This window comes from Moschus berezovskii, chromosome 13, assembly GCF_049115385.1.
Source record: "Moschus berezovskii isolate FMDL1 chromosome 13, NW_MosBer_1.0, whole genome shotgun sequence".
Lineage (NCBI taxonomy): Eukaryota > Metazoa > Chordata > Mammalia > Artiodactyla > Moschidae > Moschus > Moschus berezovskii.
In genome coordinates this window covers 64,233,375-64,257,268 of record NC_142472.1, presented here as the reverse complement: position 1 = coordinate 64,257,268, position 23,894 = coordinate 64,233,375, and the positions used below count along the sequence as shown (strand labels likewise).

The 23,894-nt window shown below is 37.9% G+C and overlaps 1 protein-coding gene across 3 annotated transcripts in view; it reads right to left on the bottom strand.

Moving 5' to 3' along the window:
• The window catches only part of COG6 (component of oligomeric golgi complex 6), a 59,140-nt gene that overhangs the window by 21,497 nt on the left and 13,749 nt on the right, over positions 1-23,894 (bottom strand). For all 3 annotated transcript variants that reach the window (XM_055426197.2, XM_055426198.2, XM_055426199.2), the window contains 7 exons: positions 23,527-23,597; positions 20,391-20,484; positions 14,914-15,042; positions 14,746-14,837; positions 13,216-13,280; positions 11,603-11,694; positions 10,022-10,139 (listed from right to left, as the gene is read on the bottom strand). In XM_055426197.2, coding sequence (XP_055282172.2) covers positions 10,022-10,139; positions 11,603-11,694; positions 13,216-13,280; positions 14,746-14,837; positions 14,914-15,042; positions 20,391-20,484; positions 23,527-23,597 — 661 coding nt within the window. The remainder of the gene's footprint in view (positions 1-10,021; positions 10,140-11,602; positions 11,695-13,215; positions 13,281-14,745; positions 14,838-14,913; positions 15,043-20,390; positions 20,485-23,526; positions 23,598-23,894) is intronic.

The following is a 23,894-nucleotide window of genomic DNA, read 5'->3' as shown; positions in this document are numbered from 1 at the left end:
TTCTTGGAAGAGATGAATGGTTTATAAGAGGCAGAATAAGATGATAGTATACTTAACATAAAATATGGAACATTAAAATTTGGAGAAAGTAAGATTTTCTCAAAGAAACCTGAAACGGTTGTGTACATATAAGTAAAAAATAAGCTATAAACAGTATCATATTCCAATCTCAACATAATGTTAAAATATCCCTAAATATTATCCAATTCATATCTAAGAAAAACACTTCAGGGCATAATTATAGATAATAACAATAAAAAATAATAATAGTCAAAATCCATTCACCTAATCTCACATAGGCTGCAGTATTAATTGGTACTTAATATATTCAAATTACAATTCTTTCTTCCCCTGTTTTTATCCTATTCTGTTCCAGAATTTAGCTGGAAGACTTAAAATTTGCCTTTCATTAACCATTGTATTTTCCTGCAACTTTCATTTTAACAGTATTTAAGAACTTAGTGGGTTTTTTGAAAAACAATAAAACAAAATAAATGGAAAACCATTTGAGAAAAATAAGTGTGATCCTTCCTTCCCCACATGGACAAAAATAAACTTTATGTAGATTAAAAATTCAATATAAAAGTGAAATTACAGAAAGACCTAAGAACATGCATTTATACAAATTTATTAAATAATTTAATACTTTCCCACTAATAGATATTAACTTTAGCATATAATAAATTCTATATATATTTCCTTGATGTGGGAAAGTTTTTGAAGTACATTTTATAGCAAATTCCCAAAGGAGAAACAACAGAGAAAAAAAATGTTAGATTTTCCTGTGTAAACATTAAAAGGGATATATCAGAATATACTATAGGCAAAATCAAAAGGTAAATGATGACATTGAAAAGATCTGTAATATATATGACACTTAATATTCATAATGTATAAACATATCAGAAAATAACAAGAATAAGATACAACTTAGTAGGAAAATGGCAAAGGACTTGAAAAAACAATCCATATGGAAATTATGATGACTGACTTTCACTTGCTATCCCTGCAATCCAGGAATAAATCCCAGTTGGTCAGGCTGTATAATCTTTTCTAAGGGCTTCATTTGGTTTGCTATACTTTTCAACTCCAGAATTCCTTTTTGAGATTCTCTAACTCATGGTAGGTATTTCCACTTTGTCCACACACTGTTCTCTTGACTCATGTTTAACAACTGTTCTAAAGTCTTTGGCTGGGAGATGTGCAATCAAGTCTTTTGCAAGAAGGTATTTGCTTTGAATGGGCCACATTTCCCTGTTTGAGTGCCCTGTGATTTTTTGCTGAAAACAGTATTTGTTAACCCTGGAAATAAATTCTCTCCCTTCTCCAGGAGGTGCCATTTCTTGTTACTTTTTTTTTTTTAACTTGCTGTAGGCTATCTCTGTGCCAAGGATCAGGCTGAGGTGTAAACTAAAGTTCCAGGTCTTTCTGAGCCTGCTCCTTCCCCTGAACATGTGGTTACTTTTTAATTTCCCTTGTACATACAGTTGTTTTTCAATGTTTTTAATGTGTGACTCCCATCATGGGAAAAACGAAAAAATTATTAAGTGGGTAGAAAAAATGCACTAACCTTTGAAATCACCAGGAAGTCAATTTAGCCAATTGACTAATTTAGGAGGAGGAGTCTGTCACAACACGGAGGTGTAGAAACAGTGGCCACCCTTCTCTTCCCAACTCTGGGATAAGAGCACAGATCTCAGAGGTACGGAGGACAGGGTCCTTTTTGTCCACCCTGGCTCTACAAGCTGTGTGCAAGGCACCCAAGGAACAAGTGCAGAGCTGCCCGTCACAGCCCTGGGGGTGGGAGATGGGTAGTTGCAAGTGTGCCAAGAGTTGAAGTTGACCCAAACTGACTGCCATTTACAACCCAAGCCTTCCCCTAGAATTTGCAATTCTTCAATAGACTCCAGAGTTCCAAAAGAGTTACACTGGACAAATTCTACTGGTGCAGTTGTCTATGGGGTAAAGAGATTCCTGGTTGCCAAACTCCCCAAATTCCCTGGTTGCCAGATTCTTATGTTGCCAAATTCCCCCAAAATTATTTATCCTTGTATATTGATCTTGTCACCAATTGTATTCCTTGGGTTTTTGAAGCACAATCAGAGCATTCACAAATAATCCCCTATTTCTTCCTTTAAAATGTTTGTATCTCTCATTACTTTATCTGGACTGTTATTTAAATAAGAAGTTCTTGGCAAGTATTCTTGTTGTGTTCTTTCTTGACTTAAACAGAACTATAATACTAGTGCTTCTATGTTAATCATGATATTGGCTGTTAGTTTTATTAATCTTTATACAGTAAAGGATGGAGAAGGAAATGGCAACCCACTCCAGTGTTCCTGCCTGGAGAATCCCAGGGACAGGGGAGACTGGTGAGCTTCCGTCTCTGGGGTCACACAGAGTCGGACACGACTGAAGTGACTTAGCAGCAGCAGCAGCATACAGTAAAGGAAGTACTTCTCCTTTCTCATTTACTAATATTTTCCCTCAACAATTTAATTAAATATCTAATAAGTTTTAATCCTCCTCTCTGGTTATTATCTCCAATTCTGATATTATAATATTAAATTTTGTCGCTGCTTAAAGAATGGCTAGAAGGTTGTCAATTTTGTTGATCTTTTCAACAAATAATTTTGTTTTTCTAACAGATTGTAGAAATATACGTTCATTTTTCCTTTTACCATTCTGCTTTATTATTCTCTTTTCAGATTTCACAATAAGAATGCCTCCTACATTTTACTTTTAGTTTTTATTAGTTCCTATGTTTTCCAATTAGTAAAGCTTTGGGTAATAAGCTCATGTGCTTTTCGCATATTGCAATCTGGCTCTTGCCCCCACCACATGAATAAAATTGTCATCAGTAAATCATGGATCACCTACATATTGACAAGATAACAAACCTGCTGTCTCTTTTTTAATAGAACTCTTCCTATAGTATGTGTCACCAACCACCCTTTCACTTCTACTCTCTTGGCTTTTCTGATAAAATCCTTTTCCATTTCTCTCCTGCCTCTAGAACCTTCTTCAGAATCCCGCCATCGTTGGGCTTACCTTCTTCTCTTAAATGCCACTGTTTCTCAAGACTGTCCTAGAAGCCCTACTCTCATTAAACACGATTCCTCAGTTCAGTTCAGTCGCTCAGTCGTGACCGACTCTTTGCGACCCCATGAATCACAGCACGCCAGGCCTCCCTGTCCATCACCAACTCCCGGAGTTCACTCAAACTCATGTCCATTGAGTCGGTGATGCCATCCAGCCATCTCATTCTCTGTCGTCCCCATCTCCTCCTGCCCCCAATTCCTCCCAGCATCAGAGTCTTTTCCAGTGAGTCAACTCGTCGCATGAGGTGGCCAAAATATTGGAGTTTCAGCTTTAGCATCAGCCCTTCCAATGAACACCCAGGATCGATCTCCTTTAGAATGGACTGGTTGGATCTCGTTGCAGTCCAAGGGACTCTCAAGAGTCTTCTTCAGCACCACAGTTCAAAAACATCAATTCTTTGGCGATCAGCTCAGTCCAACTCTCATATCCATCCATACATGACCACTGGTAAAACCATAGCCTTGACAAGACGGACCTTGGTTGGCAAAGTAATGTCTCTGCTTTTTAATATACTATCTAGGTTGGTCATAACTTTCCTTCCAAGGAGTAAGCATCTTTTAATTTCATGGCTGCAATCAGCATCCGCAGTGATTTTGGAGCCCAAAAAAATAAAGTCTGACACTGTTTCCACTGTTTTCCCATCCATTTCCCATGACGTGATGGGAAACACGATTCCTAGTGACCTCATATAAACCCATTCAACTCTTTACAAACAAAACCCTGTAAATCCAAATGCACGGCTCCTATATAGGAGGATATCCCACATGTGTCTTGTCTAATTTAGATAATATCGTCACCTTATCCCTATCGTTACCTTATCACTTAGATTTTGCACTTTCTCTTTATTCCAGATACTTGCAATCAGTATCAATATTCCCAGGTTGGGAACTTATGAATTATTTTAGAACTCTTTCCTCTGATTTAACCACATTCTATCAGTCACCAACTTTTGAAGACTTACCTTTACCCTTCAAGAATCTGTCCCCTATGGCTCTTCCCTTAGAGTATGTATTTTCATAAAAACTACTTCCGTGATAATCCCTTCACTACCCTGTCTGCAACCTGACCTCTCTGTCTACATTCCATCCTGTCTCATTAAACAAAGAGTTACATAATCTTTTTGTTTCCTCTACTTAGGATAACCTGTACCCATGCCCCCTTTCACCGATCTAATCCCCTATGTCCTTCAAAGTTCAACTCTTGTACCTCCTTCTCTGGAAAGCTCCCCCTCTGTATATGTATATTATTATGGACATATATACTCCTTCTCTAAAGGCAAAGGAGAAAAGGAAAGATATACCCATTTGAATGCAGAGTTCCAAAGACTGGCAAGGAGTGATAAAAAAGCCTTCCTCATGATCAATGCAAAGAAATAGAGGAAAACAACAGAATGGGAAAGACTAGAGATCTCTTCAAGAAAATTAGAGATACCAAGGGAACATTTCAAGCAAAGACGGGCACAATAAAGGAAAGAAGTGGTATGGACCTAACAGAAGCAGAAGATATTAAAAAGAGATGGCAAAAATACACAGAGTTCAGTTCACTTCAGTCGCTCAGTCATGTCTGACTCTTTGCGACCCCATGAATCACAGCACGCCAGGCCTCCCTGTCCATCACCAACTCCCAGAGTTCACTCAAACTCATGTCCATCAAGTCGGTGATGCCATCCAGCCATCTCATCCTCTGTCATCCCCTTCTCCTCCTGCCCCCAATCCCTCCCAGCATCAGAGTCTTTTCCAGTGAGACAACTCGTCGCATGAGGTGGCCAAAGTACTGGAGCTTCAGCTTTAGCATCAGTCCTTCCAATGAACACCCAGGACTGATCTCCTTCAGAATGGACTGGTTGGATCTCCTTGCAGTCCAAGGGACTCTCAAGAGTCTTCTCCAACACCACAGTTCAAAAGCATCAATTCTTCGGCGATCAGCTTTCTTCACAGTCCAACTCTCACATCCATACATGACCATGGGAAAAACCATAGCCTTGACTAGACGGACCTTGGTTGGCAAAGTAATGTCTCTGCTTTTTAATATGCTGTCTAGGTTGGTCATAACTTTCCTTCCAAGGAGTAAGCATTTTTTAATTTCCTGGCTGCAATCAGGATCTGCAGTGATTTTGGAGCCCAAAAAAATAAAGTCTGACACTGTTTTCACTGTTTCCCCATCTATTTCCCATGAAGTGATGGGACCAGATGCCATGATCTTAGTTTTCTGAATGTTGAGCTTCAAGCCAACTTTTTCACTCTCCTCTTAGAACCACCATACAAAAAAGATCTTCATGACCCTGATAACCATGATGGTGTGATCAGTCACCTAGAGCCAGACATACTGGAATGCGACGTCACATGGGCCTTAGGAAGCATCACTATGAACAAAGATAGTGGAGGTGATGGAATTCCGGTTGAACTCTTTCAAATCCTAAAAGATGATGCTGTGAAAGTGCTGCACTCAATATGCCAGCAAATTTGGAAAACTCAGCAGTGGTCACAGGACTGGAGAAAGTCAGTTTTCATTACAATCCCAAAGAAAGGCAAAGCTAAAGAATGTTCAAACAAATGTACAACTGTACTTGTCTCACCCACTAGCAAAGTAACGCTCAAAATTCTCCAAGCCAGGCATCAACAGTACGTGAACTGTGAACTTTCGGATGTTCAAGCTGGTTTTAGAAAAGGCAGAGGAATCAGAGATCAAATTGCCAACATCCGCTGGATCATGCAAAAAGCAAGAGAGTTCCAGAAAAACATCTACTTCTGCTTTACTGACTATGCCAAATTCTTTGACTGTGTGGATCACAACAAACTGTGGAAAATTCTGAAAGAGATGGGCATACCAGACCACCTTACATGCCTCCAGAGAAATCTGTATGCAGGTCAAGAAACAACAGTTAGTACTGGACATGGAACAACAGACTGGTTCCAAATCCAGAAAGGAGTACATCAAGGCTGTATATTGTCACCCTGCTTATTTAACTTACATGCAGACTACATCATGCGAAATGCTGGGCTGGATGAAGCACAAGTTGGAATCAAAACTGCAGGGAGAAATATCAATAAACTCAGGTATGCAGATGACACCACCCTTATGGCAAAAAGAGAAGAGGAACTAAAGAGTCTCTTGATGAAAGTGAAAGAGGAGAGTGAAATGTTGGCTTAAAATTCAGCATTCAAAAAACTAAGATCATGGCATCCGGTCCCATCACTTCACAGCAAATAGATGGGGAAACAATGGAAACAGTGAGAGACTTTAATTTTGGGGGCTCCAAAATCACTGCAGATGGTGACAGCAGCCATGAAATTAAAAGATGCTTGCTCCTTTTAATTAAAAGCTATCATAGAAAAGCTATGATAAACCTAGACAGTATATTAAAAAGTGGAGACATTACTTTGCCAAAAAAGGTCCATCTAGTCAAAGCTTTGGTTTTTCCAGTAGTCATGTATGGATGTGAGAGTTGGACTATAAAGAAAGCTGAGTGCCAAAGAACTGATGCTTTTAAACTGTGCTATTGCAGAAGACTCTTGAGGGTCCCTTGGACCTCAAGGAGATCAAACCAGTCAATCTTGAAAGAAATCAGTCCTGAATATTCATTGAAAGCACTGATGCTGAAGCTGAAACTCCAATACTTTGGCCACACGATACGAAGAACTGACTCGTTGGTAAAGACCCTGATGCTGCGAAAGACTGAAGGCAGGAGGAGAAGGGGACGACAGAGGATGAGATAGTTGGATGGCATCACCGACCCAATGGACATAAGTTTGAGCAAGCTCCGGGAGCTGGTGATGGACAGGGAGGCCTGGCATGCTGCAGTCCATGCAGTCCAAGAGTTGGACATGACTGAGCGACTGAGCTAAACTAATACCCCTCCCTCATGTGCCAGCATAGCACATTGCGGACGTCTTCCATAAAACACGTGATTCTACAGTAAGCACTGATTGATTATCAGACTATTTTCCATGAGTGGAAGAGCAATCTGAGACCAACAGACCTTCACTGTTTGCCCTTGTACTCTCATTATCAAGCAACATTCATGGATGAATGATTTTAGAAAAATTGTGTCTAAATAATAACTTATATAACCGTTATCTAAAACAAGAACTGACTGCCTGTTAGTAAACTTTTGGTGATACAGTTAAAACACATAAGTGAAATACTTCCTCTCCACAAATTCATGCTGCTTTTCCAGAAAATTTGAATCCTATGTTGGGGTCAGACAGTAGACTCTTAAGGTTTCCCTGAACTTGGGAATGTAAAATCCAAGGCCTCTGAACTGGATTGCTACTGACTGCTCAACACCATACTACAAACCTGCGTCTAATAGAACCAGGCAGTTGGATAGAGCAGCGTAATTTAAAACAAAAATGGTGACTGTGATACATCCCTGAAAAACCTGAGTCCTTAATAATGAAACAAAAACAAAGGAAGATGTTATAAACCCATTCCTTACAGTCTCACCAATTTACTTTTGCACAACGCAATGCTCAATGTAAAATACTAGCTCTCACAGAACTCTTTGAGGTTTTTGTTTGTTGTTGCGTTTTTTTTTTTCCCTGCTTTTATGGAATTTTTTATTATCTTACTTGTTTCATAATTGTAGTATGTAACTCAAAGGAACATAAATTCCATAAGGAAAAAGCTAGACCACCAGTGTAAAAATATATGCCAGCTGTTTAGAAAAAGTACTTACTAAAAGTTCCAGTTTTTCAATCTGTATGTCATTTTAGTCCTGACCTATTAAATATAGAAAGTCTGCTTTAATTACAAATTGTGGGTTATTGGCATAGTCAATGAAGCAGAAATAGATGTTTTTCTGGAACTCTCTTGCTTTCTGCATGATCCAGCGGATGTTGGCAATTTGATCTCTGGTGCCTCTGCCTTTTCTAAAACCTGCTTGAACATCTGGGAGTTCATGGTTCACATATCGCTGAAGCCTGGCTTGGAGAATTCTGAGCATGACTTTACTAGCATGTGAGATGAGTGCAACTGTGCGGTAGTTTGAGCATTCTTTGGCATTGCCTTTCTTTGGGATTGGAATGACGACTGACCTTTTCCGGTCCTGTGGCCACTGCTGAGTTTTCCAAATTTGCTGGCATATTGAGTGCAGCACTTTCACAGCATCATCTTTCAGGATTTCAAAGAGCTCCACTGGAATTCCATCACCTCCACTAGCTTTGTTCATAGTGATGCTCTCTAAGGCCCACTTGACTTCACATTCCAAGATGTCTGGTTCCAGGTGAGTGATCATGCCATCGTGATTATCTTGGTCGTGAAGATCTTTTTTGTACAGTTCTTCTGTGTATTCTTGCCACCTCTTCTTAATATCTTCTGCTTCTGTTAGGTCCATACCATTTCTGTCCTTTATCGAGCCCATCTTTGCATGAAATATTCCCTTGATATCTCTAATTTTCTTGAAAAGATCTCTTGTTTTTCCTATTCTGTTGTTTTCCTCTATTTCTTTACATTGATCTCTGAGGAAGGCTTTCTTATCTCTCCTTGCTATTCTTTGGAACTCTGCATTCAGATGCTTATATCTTTCCTTATCTCCTTTGCTTTTTGCTTCTCTTCTTTTCACAGCTATTTGTAAGGCCTCCTCAGACAGCCATTTTGCTTTTTTGCATTTCTTTTCCATGGGGATGGTCTTGGTCCCTGTCTCCTGTACAATGTCACGAACCTCCTTCCAGAGTTCATCATGCAGGTCAGGAAGCAACAGTTAGAACTGGACATGGAACAACAGACTGGTTCCAAATAGGAAAAGGAGTACGTCAAGGTTGTATCTTGTCACCCTGCTTGTTTAACTTAAATGCAGAGTATATCATGAGGAACGCTGGGCTGGAAGAAGCACAAGCTGGAATCAAGATTGCCGGGAGAAATATCAATAACCTCAGATATGCAGATGACACCACCTTTATGGCAGAAAGTGAAGACGAACTCAAAGGCCTCTTGATTAAAGTGAAAGAGGAGAGTGAAAAGGTTGGCTTGAAGCTCAACATTCAGAAAACTAAGATCATGGCATCTGGTCCCATCACTTCATGGCAAATAGATGGGGAAATAGTGAAAACAGTGTCAGACTTTATTTTTTGGGGGCTCCGAAATCACTGCAGATGATGACTGCAGCCAGGAAATTAAAAGACACTTACTCCTTGGAAGGAAAGTTATGACCAACCTAGATAGCATATTAAAAAGCAGAGACATTACTTTGCCAACCAAGGTCCGTCTAGTCAAGGCTATGGTTTTTCCCGTGGTCACGTATAGATGTGAGAACTGGACTCTGAAGAAAGCTGATCGCCGAAGAATTGATGCTTTTGAACTGTGGTGCTGGAGAAGACTCTTGAGAGTTCCTTGGACTGCAAGGAGATCCAACCAGTCCATTCTGAAGGAGATCAGTCCTGGGTGTTCATTGGAAGGACTGATGCTAAAGCTGAAACTCCAATACTTTGGCCACCTCATGCGACGAGTTGACTCACTGGAAAAGAGTCTGATGCTGGGAGGGATTGGGGTTGGGAGGAGACGGGGACGACAGAGAATGAGATGGCTGGATGGCATCACCGACTCGATGGACATGAGTTTGAGTGAGCTCCGGGAGTTGCTGATCGACAGGGAGGCCTGGCGTGCTGTGATTCATGGGGTCGCAAAGAGTCATTCACGACTGAGCAACTGAACTGAACTGTGGGTTATTGAAAAATAGTAGTAAAACTAGGGCTTTGAGATGCTACTTCCAACTATGACTCGATGTTATACTGCTCCAGGAACAGACTATAAGCCTACATCCAGTAAGCCATCCCAAAATGAATTTTCTTGTTCACAGGAAGAACTCAAGAGAACACTAAATGAAATGGGAAAAAAACTGTCACCAGTGTAAAAGCAGTAAAACAGCATTTTTAAATGTGAAAGACTCACACAGTATAAGAACTGCATTTTTCAAACATACCTTGTCCATTAACTTACTGGCATGAAGACTTAAGCTGTTGAAGAATATTTTTTTGCTCAGCAAATGCATTTCTTCAATGGTAGTCAACAATGTAGTTGCACTATTTCCAATAATGCCACTAAAAGCAAAGAATATTTCTGGTTGCCAAGCAGGCCTAAACAATTTAGCTCTATAACTGGGGAGAATTCTTTTAAAAGATCCAGATTTAAATAAAAGTTTTTATATAGAATATAACCTGTGAATTAAAACAATTACTCTAGTTTCATAAAGAAATGAGTTTTTTTTTTCTTTCTTTTAGGTTAGGTGACAAATAAATGAAAGCGAACTACAGTGTTTTCAATATCTCTTAATCTCTTAGAAAAGCAGTGGGTTAGACTAAACCCTTATAGCATGCAAATCCATGTGGCTATTTTTCCGCTATTACAGTAAATGCATGTTTTGATTATCTAAGAAGATCTGATTTTAATTTAGAGGAAGCCATTCCATCAGTAGCTCTATGGAGAAAATATTATTAATACTGAGCTTTTTAAAATAAAACTTATGCCATATCAGTAACAAATCTGAAAATTATAAAGTATTATGATTATACATCTGCCAAAAAAGTATATTTAAACTAATTATGAAAAATTTGGTAACATTTTTAAATAACTACTGTACATCCTATAATTCTCAATTTTCTCCTACAAGGATATTTCTTAAGACTTGTCCAGTGGGGTTTCTCATTTTTTGCAGAATGTAACACAACCATGTATATAAAACAGTTTCCAATTTTATTCTCCTATTCATGTACTGAAAGTGATTCTTCGGTTCCTGATACTGGTATGCTTATAAAAAGTCATCTAAAATGATTTTTTAATAGACTATCAAAAATATAGCTTGGAACACCACTGTTTTACCACAACTCACATATAACATGGTCTTACAGTGAGTGACATTTACAGTAGGGCTCAAGTGTATGTATGCTGTCAAATGATATATGCATGGTGAAATTGAATGCAAAGTTTAGAGTCAAAGATTATATTTTAGATAAGACAAGTGGTTCCTAGACAAGACAAGCAGTTCCTAATCAGATAAAGTCACTTTAATTTAGAGAAGATAAGATAGCTATTAATATTACTTAGAGAAGATAAAGCTATGGTTCTGTTTACCATTAATGGAAAACTAAATGTTAAAGAAGAATTTATGTTATTTACATCCAGAATAGGACATTTTACTAATTATGCCCTGCTCTGAGTATAATATAGAGTTGCTTTAAGTGCCATGGATCTCGAATACAGAAGGACTCAAAATATATTTCTATTGTAGACTTATACTGCTATCTAAGTGGTACGTGTACAAATGTGTGTTTGTGTGTGTGTGTACAGTTACGCCTGGAAAAGAAAGGAAAAAGGAAATAAAGGACCTCAAACTACAACATGTATAACATGCAAATGACGACTCACACAGTGTGGAGGTTCTACTAGTTTACACTTAGTCAACAAATAGAATACACACACACACACACACAAATATTACACTGTGTTCTAACTGAAATGAAGTATGACATGGGACTTAATGAGCACATTTAACCATTCCACTTACCTGATTGTGTGGTGGTAAAATTTGAGGAGGTTAGAAATTTTATATAATAAAACTGCCCCAGGTTCAGCAACTATTACTTGTTCAATTCGAACCTATTAAAACATGTGACAAAAAATTAAACATTTCTTAAAAGTGTAACTTTTTCTTCATTAATCACATGTGGTGTGAACAGCATTAAAGAGATTAAATTTCATGATTATAGAAATCACAAACTTCCTTCTAAATAAGTTAATATCTGAATATTAAATCAGAGGATGGTAAAACAACACAAAAAATTTAACACAGGTATACTCTATGAACAAATGATCCATTACCTATAGAATTTGGCTCAAGGCAATTGCTATCAGAAATAATCAATACAATGAGATCATCTTGAGGTTTTTTTAACCAGCATGTAATGGAATTTAGTTCAGCACTAAACTGCAAAGCAGTTGTTACATGCCTAAAATTATCAGTAAAAAGGTACTGCTTTATGAACCAATAGTAAGGGGAAAAAAAAGAAAAAAGTTTTACCTTTAAACAACTAAACCAAGTTTGTTTTAATATTAATTAGAGAACAGGAAAGCAGATGGATCTTAAGTTGGCTCCAACATGTTTGTCTAATTATAATACTACCAGGGCAGTATCTCAGATCTAGTTCAAAATTAACTTGAAATGCTCAAGATTAACTACTGGGAATCTTTCTAATTAAAATCCATCCTTCACTAATCTTTCCCTTACTTCATATTCCCTAACTAAAATACAATTTAAACTACACTGAATGTGCTTACTTACATATTACACTACATCTATGCTTAAGCTGCAGATAACATTATGTCTTCTTGTTTTCTAATTAGATTCTAAACATAGACACTGTATTTTCTAGTCCTTTCACATCTTTGCAGCACTTAGCAGAATAATAAATATGCAGGAGATGTTCAATAAACACTTTTGAAAGCATTTAGATTTTGGAGTATGTCGTAATACCAATGAATATGATCTGCTAAAATATTTTACATTATAAATACATGTTCAGTTCAGTTCAGTTGCTCAGTCGTGTCTGACTCTCCGCGACCCCATGAATCACAGCACGCCAGGCCTCCCTGTCTATCACCAACTCCCGGAGTTCACTCAAACTCATCTCCATTGAGTCGGTGATGCCATCCAGCCATCTCATTCTCTGTCGTTCCCTTCTCCTCCTGCCCCCAATCCCTCCCAGCATCAGAGTCTTTTCCAGTGAGTCAACTCGTCGCATGAGGTGGCCAAAGTATTGGAGTTTCAGCTTTAGCATCAGTCCTTCAAAACTTTAGCATCAGTCCTTCCAATGAACAACCAGGACTGATCTCCTCTAGAATGGACTGGTTGGATCTCCTTGCAATCCAAGGGACTCTCAAGAGTCTTCTCCAACACCACAGTTCAAAAGCATCAATACATGTAATAGTATACAAAAACCTTGCATAGAAAATTGGCAATGATTATTTTAAAGTGAGTTTTATTATCCGACATTAATGTGCTAATTTGACAAAATTACAGCTTGAACTCAAGTTGCTCTTTCTTTAAACTCCAAATAAGGGAATAATTTAACAATATAACATATATAAAATATTTTATATAATATATACAAAGTATTTTACCTTTAGAGGCCTGCACACACCCTCAGTGATATGGCCAACAACTTCTTGAATATTTTCTTCAACACCTACGGTTAATTATAACATAACTGAAATTTTTTTCATATTGTACTGTTTCACAGAAGTACAAAAAATCAACAAACACTAATACCTGTGATTAATGGCATTAATGATAAACACTTAAAATAACCATTAATGGTATTTTATTAAGTTCAATATCTCTTAGGCTATTACTAACTATATTAATATCTGAACCTAAAGCTCTATCAATTCATTTGACTGCTGATTAATGAAAAAAGATTGTGAAATTAATTAACCAAAGGAGGTGATGAGTAGATGTATTAGGATCTGTTCCACAAACTCCTTATTCTAGGCAGATGTACTAAGCACACAAACTGAAGGTATAAGATGGAAAACACACCCTACAATTTAATGGAAAAACTGACATTTACTAATTACTGACCACTTATCAAGGTCTGTACCGTGTACTTGGACATGTACAGCTTGTAACCACCTTCATTTTCACAGAAGGAGAAACTGAAGTTTAGAAGAATTCATGCCATTCCCACGGAAGAACCTATTTCTAACTCCAATTATTTTCTTCCTGCCTCTTAACGCGGCTTCTCACGTATACTTTACTAACAGCCTTTAAGAAATATACTCTTTTAAACTGGGTTATTAGGATAACAGAAAACAACTTTAAACAGTGCAGACCATGTGCCAATCTATCATAGATGCTGAATCTAGACTCAGTATCAGTGAGGAGGTTGAGTCCTGCACCCACTGGCACACCAGCCTCTCCTGGAAGATGACCTGATGAACCAGCATGGTGTGGGGCCATGCCATGCAAGACAGGCAAGTAACACTCCCCACAACATGCCCCTTCCCTTCCTACCAAAACCAGAACATCGCAATTATCCACTAACCCCTTCTATCACAGGTATCTCAAGACAGTCACAACTAAGAAGACTGGAGATTCTGCAAACAGATGTTAGCAACTCAAAAATAATCATTTTTCTTCTTTGAAATTAAGACAAAAATTTTAAGTACATTCAGTACATAGGCAATTATTCAAAAAATGTTGAAACAGCCACATGAAAATGAAAAAAGGGGCTGAGCAGTATTAACAGAAAAGAAAGAAGTAGCAGCTTCATGACCTTAAGAAAAGTCACTGGGCCTGTGTGCTTGTAGACAAAACGGAGACAACATCCCCTTCTGCCTTTAGAGGACAGTGCTGTCCAAGACCTGAGACAGCGCACACCAGGCACTCCAGAGGCACGCTGAAAGGGGAGCAGGGGGTCCTGGCTCACTAGGGAAGGTCCATGTTATCAGCTGTGTCACAAAATGAAAGTGATGGAGAAGAATTCTCCGGAAACGGGGAAACTAGAGAAAGGAAGACTAATTAGGACGCCTACTGAATCACCTAGGGTGAAGAGTTTATCTCCATGAAGAAAACAGCAACGAGAACAGAAAGAGACACATCCTGTGTGATACCCTACATCTCAGGTGAGCAGCAACCGCAGGGCGACCCACCTTGTGTAGTTACATGCTTCAAAAGAGCTTCAAGGTGTTCTTTTTCAGAAGCAGTAGCTTGATGGAGCCAAGCCAACATATCTCCTACGTATCTAACAAAAAAACTAACGTTAGTGAAGATTTCCTTCAGAAAAACACTGAATACCCCAATATTGTCTGCTACTATACCTCAAAGGGTCATGGGAGTGCATTTCAATGGGTCTAGGGGTACCTCCTGGGCCCCCTCTTGTAAGAGCATCAATGAATCCACGAACCACTGTACTTCTTCGTGCTGTTCCAAACTCATCTAAGGTATACCTAGAAGAGACAAGTTATTAACAAACAACTGTTTTTCTTCCTAATGGCTATATCAAACTATTCATGTACTTTCTCACATAAGCTATCTAATGCTTTGTTTTTACACAATTCTCTCAAGCAATACTGCTTTAAACAACAACAAATATTTAATAAATAACTTTATCATAGTGATAATCCAATCCAAAGGTGCATCTTTTTATGTCTAAGAAGGAATGCAGGGATTTACAATCAGTAACAGAGGCTGCCGGAGAAGGCAATGGCAAGCCACTCCAATACTCTTGCCTAGAAAATCCCATGGATGGAGGAGCCTGGTAGGCTGCAGTCCGTGGGGTCGCTAAGGGTCGGACACGACTGAGCGACTTCACTTTTCACTTTCACACATTGGAGAAGGAAATGGCAACCCACTCCAGTGTTCTTGCCTGGACAGTCCCAGGGACGGGGGAGCCTGGTGGGCTTCCGTCTATGGGGTCACACAGAGTCGGACACGACTGACGTGACTTAGCAGCAGCAGCAGCAGCAGCAACAGAGGCTGCAGCAATAAAGGATAGAGCAGGGGATTCAGTAAAAGTAAAATTCCAGACAAGGTGGAAACCCTGAACTCTACAGGTTTCAGCACCCACCCCTTGTCCAAAACACGACACTCCATTGCACACAGAAGGCCTAGTATACGGTTCTCAGAGGCTGGTTACAGTCAGAACTCAGCAATCCAAAATATAAGACTTTTCCTTCTACATTAAAAAATTCTCATGTATATTATCACAACACCACCAAAATTTGTCCAAATTATACCAAATATCACCAAAATATACTATTCATATTTAAAAGCTTATTTTGACCCCAACGTTAAACATATTACAGGCTACTTGAATTTACTGACCAGCTATGCATTAAGAGCAAATATTTTCTTTTACATATATTTACAAGTTATCAATTACAGTTGGCAGGGCCGGAGGAAAGACTTTGAAAGCTGAAGAAATTTTTAGGGAAAAAAGATTTTGAACTGGAAAATCAGACCATTTGGGCTCAAATGATAGGATGGCTTAAAGTTACCAAGAGTCCCTGTTTCCTTGAGTAAAATCAGCCTTCGTTTCTCACTGTCGCCACTGTCGCCCAACTGAAAGATCTGTTTTAAACGTACACAGGAAAACAAAATATTTTTTCATAGTCCCATGTCAGCAGATTCTAGATCCATGAACTTTTAAATCTCTAAACAGTACTCTACTAAATGTTGAGAATTATTTCATTACCATAAAGAAAAGTTATAAAAATTTCACCAAAGTTTTCAAAAGAATTTCTTAGGCTACACTGCTTTCTTTAATATGCTATTGATTTCATGAAAAACCCACATTTTTTTTTAACAGAAGAAAGCTAGAAAGGGGGCATATTTTTAAATAAAAGTGTAGTGAAGCAATCAATAGCAGTAAATTGTTAGGACTCTGAGCCTTCTTAAAGGACTATGTACCAGTAACCAGATCATGGCTGTGTGTGGTTTTTGGTTTTAGTTAAAAGGAAATGGTTTTGCAATTCCATGCAGTGACATAGCGGCAATACGTCAAGATGAAAATGCAGTTATCAAGCTAAGTTTTGCAAAAGTGCACAGTTGCTTTACATTCACTTTGTTTTTTTGAACAAATTAGAACCAAGGTGCTTATTTCTATTTCTTCCCTCAGGCTCTTAAAAATACAAATGCTTAGGGTACAGAATGCCTTCCTTTAAAGACCATCAGTTCTATGAAGTGACTTGTGATCAGATTTATGACAGCACAAAATTCACAAACTAAATTTTTAAATATGTAAAACTAATCTTCCCCTGGGGACCCAAATGACTGCATAATAAACAGAAACAATGTAACTTCTGTTTCTAGGACTATTCACTGTGACCACAAGTTATATTAGAAACCAGTGAATCCACTGGCATTTTAAATGCAGGGAGGGACAATTTAAAAAGTCTGACAAACACTAGAATCTAATCTTTTTACTATAAAATATAAATAAACATTAATATTAATGCTAATTTTCCTGCAATAGATATAATTTGAAGCAAGAAGAGCATGAGCTAAAATGAACCTTCAGTGATATCTGAAGACATGAAATCGCTTTTCCCAGAGACAAAAGAAAATTTCCTTGACCAAAAAGATTTTTTTCCAACAAAGGTCAAAACCTGAAAATGTAGCTTTACAAAAGTGAATGTCAAAATTATGTAAATATTCTAAAATGCCTGTAGTTAAAATAAAAATAAAAATCCCCAGTTTTTATGTTTATCCATAGTAGACAGGGAAAAATTCTGGTCAAAAAGCAAATAAAATGAAAAAATTTTGTCCAAAAAAATTAAAAAATAAAAGAATAACATAAAAGCCTAAGAAATGTAACAAAGAATGAAAAAAAATCAGCACTGTATATATTACTATATCCTTTAATAATTGACATGTTGAAGGTTTACCAGTGGAAATAAGACAACATCAGTTTGTCCATTTCTACTTGCAATAAATTTCTTTTTGAAAACACTTCTATACTTGATGTATTAAAAGTTAATAATTCATTAGCATTCCAGTTATATAAGACCTAACAAAACCTGAGTATGGCAATCTTCCCATAAAACTTCAATAATTGACGTTTTCTTAAATGTGATACCTATACATTTGAGACCCAATAATGAACAGTGAAGTTTCTCTACTTTAAATCAAGTTCATATAGTGCCATCTGGTGGTTAACATAATACATTATTAAGTTTTTCCCTAAATTTAAAGAAATCAACCACCACTTTGAAAACAGGTGATTACTTAAGATGAAAGGCCAATTTTCTCTTTTTCAGCGTTCATCTTATGGTACTTAACTGGCACTAAAAATTTCCTTTTTTCACGTTCAACGTCCAAGTGTTTAACCATCCATACTGCACTATGGCCCCCATCCCCTGTGTGTCCTGTGAAGATACATCTTCTTTGCCTATTTTAGTTCTATTGTCTCTCAAGCATTTTGCCATGCTGTCAGGTAGGTCTTAAATACACTTCTCTTTAGCTGAAAATTTTCCACTTTATCTCCCTTCAAAATAAAAATAATAGCCAATACTTTGTGATGAGTAAAGCATAATGCTCAACACCTTACGGGAACATTCCAATTTTACTCTTCACAACAACCCAGCAAGACAGGCACTATTTTTATCCTCATTTCACAGCTCAAGAAAACCAAAGCCTATAAAGGTACGTGGGTTCAAAAATCTAAAGAAAAAAAAAACACCCAGTCTAACTCAGAGCCCACCATTTAAACCATTATGCAGTACTGCTCCTTTCCAAGTGTTGATCAAGAATCAAAACTTAGAAAAGATACATATGGTAGAAGTCAGCTGACCTTTTCAGAGGCCCAAAATACATGAAGGCCTTTTTAAAAAACAATTAACCTTGTGAACAAATATGAATCTGTGGACACTGTTACACATGATTAAACAAGCACCAAATGTTTCAGGTACTATAATTATAACCAAACACCAATACCTTACAGTGAAAAAACTGGGAAAGAAATTTCGAAGATGCTAAGATCCACTGAGCTGATAGTCAATAATGAGCATCAGCTTATCCTAGCAACCCGCACAACATGCAGATCTATTGCGATCCAGCTCCTGCTACTAACCCAGCAACCAGCTTCTGCGAGTTCCTAAAGGTACACGTTCCTCCTCAACCCATGCACTAGCACGTGCTGTTACCTAAATCGGGGACGTTCTCTCTTCCCTTTTCATCTTGGAAAATGCTTATCAACCTTCAGAACTCATTTTATACCTACTTCCCAGAAGAAACTTTCTCTAATGTACACCCCTCCTTTCCCCACCATAGACTACTCGAGCCACAAAGCAATTGAGACTTGACTTTTAGAAAAGCACTTAATGTATACGTTAAAGTGGATTTGTTTACGTCTGGTTCCATAAAGTAAAGCAAGTTGAAGGTGACGTTTTATTGATGGTAAGCCTGCCGCACTTAGAACTGTGCTTAACATACAGTGAGTACTCAATAAATAACACTGGGGCATGATTATTTTATGTATCTGTCAAGTCCCAGCATTTGTGTTCTAAAATCTTATTACAGGACAAGTAATGTTCTAATCAGAAAACAGACTAAGAAGGAAATCTTCGAAAAATATAGAAGCATATAAAAGACATGACTCAGCAGGACTGAATGCATGAGTTCTCTGGCTTTCTGTTTCCCGAATTTTAACTCCTACTTGGTCTTCCCATTTTCATACTATTCTAGACATGAAAAATGAAAAAGGATTTGAAGGAATGGATAAAAAAGATGTGGTACATATATACAATGGACTATTACTCGGCCATTAAAAGAATGAAATAGTGCCATGTGCAGCAACATGGATGGACCTAGACAGTGTCATACTGAGAGAAGTAAGTCAGACAGAGAAGGAAAAATATCATATGACAACCTTTATATGTGGAATGTAAAAATAAATAGTAACAGATGAACTCACTTACAAAATAGAAAGATGCACAGACTTAGAAAAAGAACTCATGGTTGATGAGGGGAAAGGGGTAGTCAGGGAGTTTGAGAAGGTCATGGACTCGTTGCTATATTCAAAATGGATAACCAACAAGGACCTACTGTGCAGCACATGGAACTCTACTCAATCTTACATGCAAACCTGGATGAGAGGGAGGTCTAGGGGAGAATGGATACATGGATCTGTATGGCTGAGTCCCTTCCCTGTTCACTTGAAACCAACACAATATTGTTAATTGGCTACATCCCAATACAAACTAAAAAGTTTAAAGACTGAAGACAGAAAAAAGACTTGAAAAGTAAAAGAAAACTAAAACACAGAAAAATAAATATATTAGTTAATAATGCATGAAGTTCCTACCCAAAGCATTATCACACAGCACTTGGCTGCCGTAACTTACAGGATTAAAAACCTGAACTCTTTCTTTTCTTGAATCCTACTAATGGAATTCTAATTTTAGATCTTCTTTTCTCATCTCTGGGTAATTATTATTTATTAGTCTATTTGACCTCCACCCCTCCAGGGCAGTGTTAATACAGGAGTTTTAGCTACATACAATTTCAGGGTAATTAATGAGATGGCAGAATGCGGGAAAGACCTTAACCTCTGCATAAATAACAGGTAGTCTAGATACTGGGACATCTTGGTTTTCGTATCTGTGTTGCTTTCTATAGCATGTAATATGCAATTAGGCAGATGCTCCACTGGTACCCAGATGAGATAAAAATATCACTGTAAATTATTCTACTGCTCAAACTATTGTATATAAATTTGATTAACACTGAAATTCAATATACATTACCAAAGAAAAAGTAGATCTGCTCTTTTATTAATTAGGAAAAAGTCACTCACTTATATAAGACAGGTCTGTCCTGCAGAGCTTCCATTGCCTGAGTTAGTACCGGAGATATGTCACATGATTCTTGTGTCAATGTTCTGCATTCACCTGAAAAAGGGTTAACACTGTAACACTTGTTAAAATACAATTAGGCCTTTATTATGTCCATTGTACAAACAAGAGTCTAAATACCACATTTAAAAAATGCTTGGAAAAGCCTAGAGAACATATCAATAAAAAACTAGTTAATGCTGCCAAACTAAACATTCAAGCTTAAATATCAGTTTAACGTCAACAGACCAGATCTGCTATGTGGTATACAATATATTTTATTATTATAAGAAACCAGACTTCTGAAGAAACCATCAATGAACAAATATGCACTAAATAACTGCTATACACACAGCTGGAGAAGACTCCCGAGAGTCCCTTGGACTGCAAGGAGATCCAACCAGTCCATCCTAAAGGAGAGAAGTCCAAGGTGTTCATTGGAGGGGCTGATGCTAAAGCTGAAACTCCAATACTTTGGCCACCTCATGCGACGAGTTGACTCACTGGAAAAGACTCTGATGCTGGGAGGGATTGGGGGCAGGAGGAGAAGGGGATGACAGAGGATGAGATGGTTGGATGGCATCACTGACTTGATGGACATGAGTTTGGGTAAACTCCGGGAGTTGGTGATGGAGGCCTGGCGTGCTGTGATTCATGGGGTCGCAAAGAGTCAGACACGACTGAGCGACTGAACTGAACTGATACATACAGCAATGTCAAGAAGGGAAGGGAATACTAAATATTCATCACCAGTTCTTTACCCCAGGGGCAATCTTTAAGCAGTTTGATAGAATATTTATATGGCTAACTAATACATACTAGTAAAATTATATTTACTATTCTATCTACAAAATACTGATTAAATATCTACTCTGTTCAAAAAACAGGACATGTTCAGAAATTCCCAACCTTTGCTAGGTGAAGACCTCATGTTCCTTTGTTTATAACAGGTAATTCTACTAACACACTATTGAAACATTTTAAAACAAAACTAAATACATAAACCACTTGTAGTAGGCAAAATAATGGTCCTCCCAAGATCCCTAATCACTGAAACCTGTGAATATGTTATTTTATGAAGCAAAAGAGACTTTGCAGATGGAATTAAGGGGATGGACCTTCAGTTCAGTTCAGTTCAGTTGCTCAGTCGTGTCTGACTCTTTGTGAGCCCATGAATCGCAGCACACCAGGACTCCCTGTACATCATTAATTCCTGGAGTCTACCCAAACCCATGTTCATCGAGTTGGTGATGCCATCCAACCATTTCATCCTGTCATCCTCTTCTCCTCCTGCCCCTAATCCCTCCCAGAATCAGGGTCTTTCCAATGAGTTAGGTCTTGGCATCAAGTGGCCAAAGTATTAGAGTTTCAGCTACAACATCAGTCCCTCCAATGAACACCCAGGACTGATCTCCTTTAGAATGGACTGGTTGGATCTCCTTGCAGTCCAAGGGACTCTCAAGAGTCTTCTCCAACACCACAGTTCAAAAGCATCAATTCTTCGGTGATCAGCTTTCTTTATAGTCCAACTCTCACATCCATACATGACCACTGGAAAAATCATAGCCTTGACTAGACAGACCTTGGTTGGCAAAGTAATGTCTCTGCTTTTTAATATGCTGTCTAGGTTGGTCATAACTTTCCTTCCAAGGAGTAAGTGTCTTTTAATTTCATGGTTGTAATCATCATTTGTAGTGATTTTGGAGCCCAGAAAAATAAAGTCAGCCACTGTTTCCCCATCTATCTGCCACGAAGTGATGGGACCGGATGCCATGATCTTAGTTTTCTGAATACTGAGCTGTAAGCCAACTTTTTCACTCTTTCACTTTCATCAAGAGGCTCTTTAGTTCTTCTTAGCTTTCTGCCATAAGGGTGGTGTCATCTGCATATCTGAGGTTATTGATATTTCTCCTGGCAATCTTGATTCCGGCTTCTGCTTCCTCTAGCCCACCGTTTCTCATGATGTACTCTGCATATAAGTTAAATAAGCAGGGTGATAATATACAGCTTTGACATACTCCTTTTCCTATTTGGAACCAGTCTGTTGTTCCATGTCCAGTTCTAACTGCTCCTTCCTGACCTGCATACAGGTTTCTCAAGAGGCAGGTCAGGTAGTCTGATATTCCCATCTCTTTCAGAATTTTCCACAGTTTATTGTGATCCACACAGTCAAAGGCTTTGGCATAGTCAATGAAGCAGAAATAGATGTTTTTCTGGAACTCTCTTGCTTTTCCCATTATCCAGCAGATATTGGCAATTTGATCTCTGGTTCCTCTGCCTTTTCTAAAACCAACTTGAACATCTGCAAGTTCACAGTTCACATACTGCTGAAGCCTGGCTTGGAGAATTTTAAACATTACTTTACTAGCGTGTGAGATGACCTTAAAGAGCAATATTTTTCCAGATCACTTAAGTGGGTCCAAGGTAATCATCTAGGTCTTAAAGGTGGAAGAGACTAGCAGAAAAGTCAGAGATATGAGATGGAAGAAGAGGCAGTAGAGATTCAAAGTGAGAAAGCGACTCCATCTACCCACTGCTGGATTCAAAGATGGAGGAAGGGGCCACAAGCCAATGCAGGCGGCCTCTAAAAGCAGGAAAACCCTGTGACAGCCGGCAAGGAAACTCAAGAGCTCAGTCCTCAGACTCAAAGAACTAAATTACGCCAAAAAAGTGAATGACCAAGGCAACAGATTATTTCCTAGAGCCTCCAGAAATGAATGCACATCTTTTCATTTTAGCATGGTGTCTTCTGACTACAGAACTATAAAATGATAAACTTATGTTTTGTTTTAAGCCATTAAGATTGAGATAAATTTGTTACAGGAGCAACAGAATTTACCATAACAATTATATTAACAACAAGGGATGTCTAATCAACCTTAAGATAATCTGGGGCACAAATACTGACTTTATTATTTTTTCATTTCCATCCTTAATCATATATAGTACCTGAATTATAGTAGATACTTATGAGGCAAACACAAAGACAGCATGTTCAAATTTTTTGATTACTAAGATCAAAATATGTTATCAAATAAATACTAAGTGAAACAAAATCAAGCATTCATGAATCTAGACAGAATCGAAGAAACCACTTACTTTGAGCCCATCGGTAAAGTCTTTCGTAAGATGTTTCTTGAAGCAAGGCCATTTGCTCCATAATTTCTAAGCTAAAAAAATCGAAGATTATAATTTACTTAAAAGCTTTAGCCAATAGCTAAATCTAAGAATCTAATTATTTTAATTACAGAATGATTTGGTTATAGCCTGTTAACTTTTTATCATTTTGTGGAATAAATTTTTCAGTAATTTTTTAATAATTAAGTAAATGTTGCCAAGTTTTAATACCATCACTTAGACACTCAACTGATGTTTTACGCTAAACATCAGGGTATAATTTCCTCTTTTTCCAAAGACACATAAAGATTAAACTTCTATTTCACATAATGCCATACACTTTAAGAATC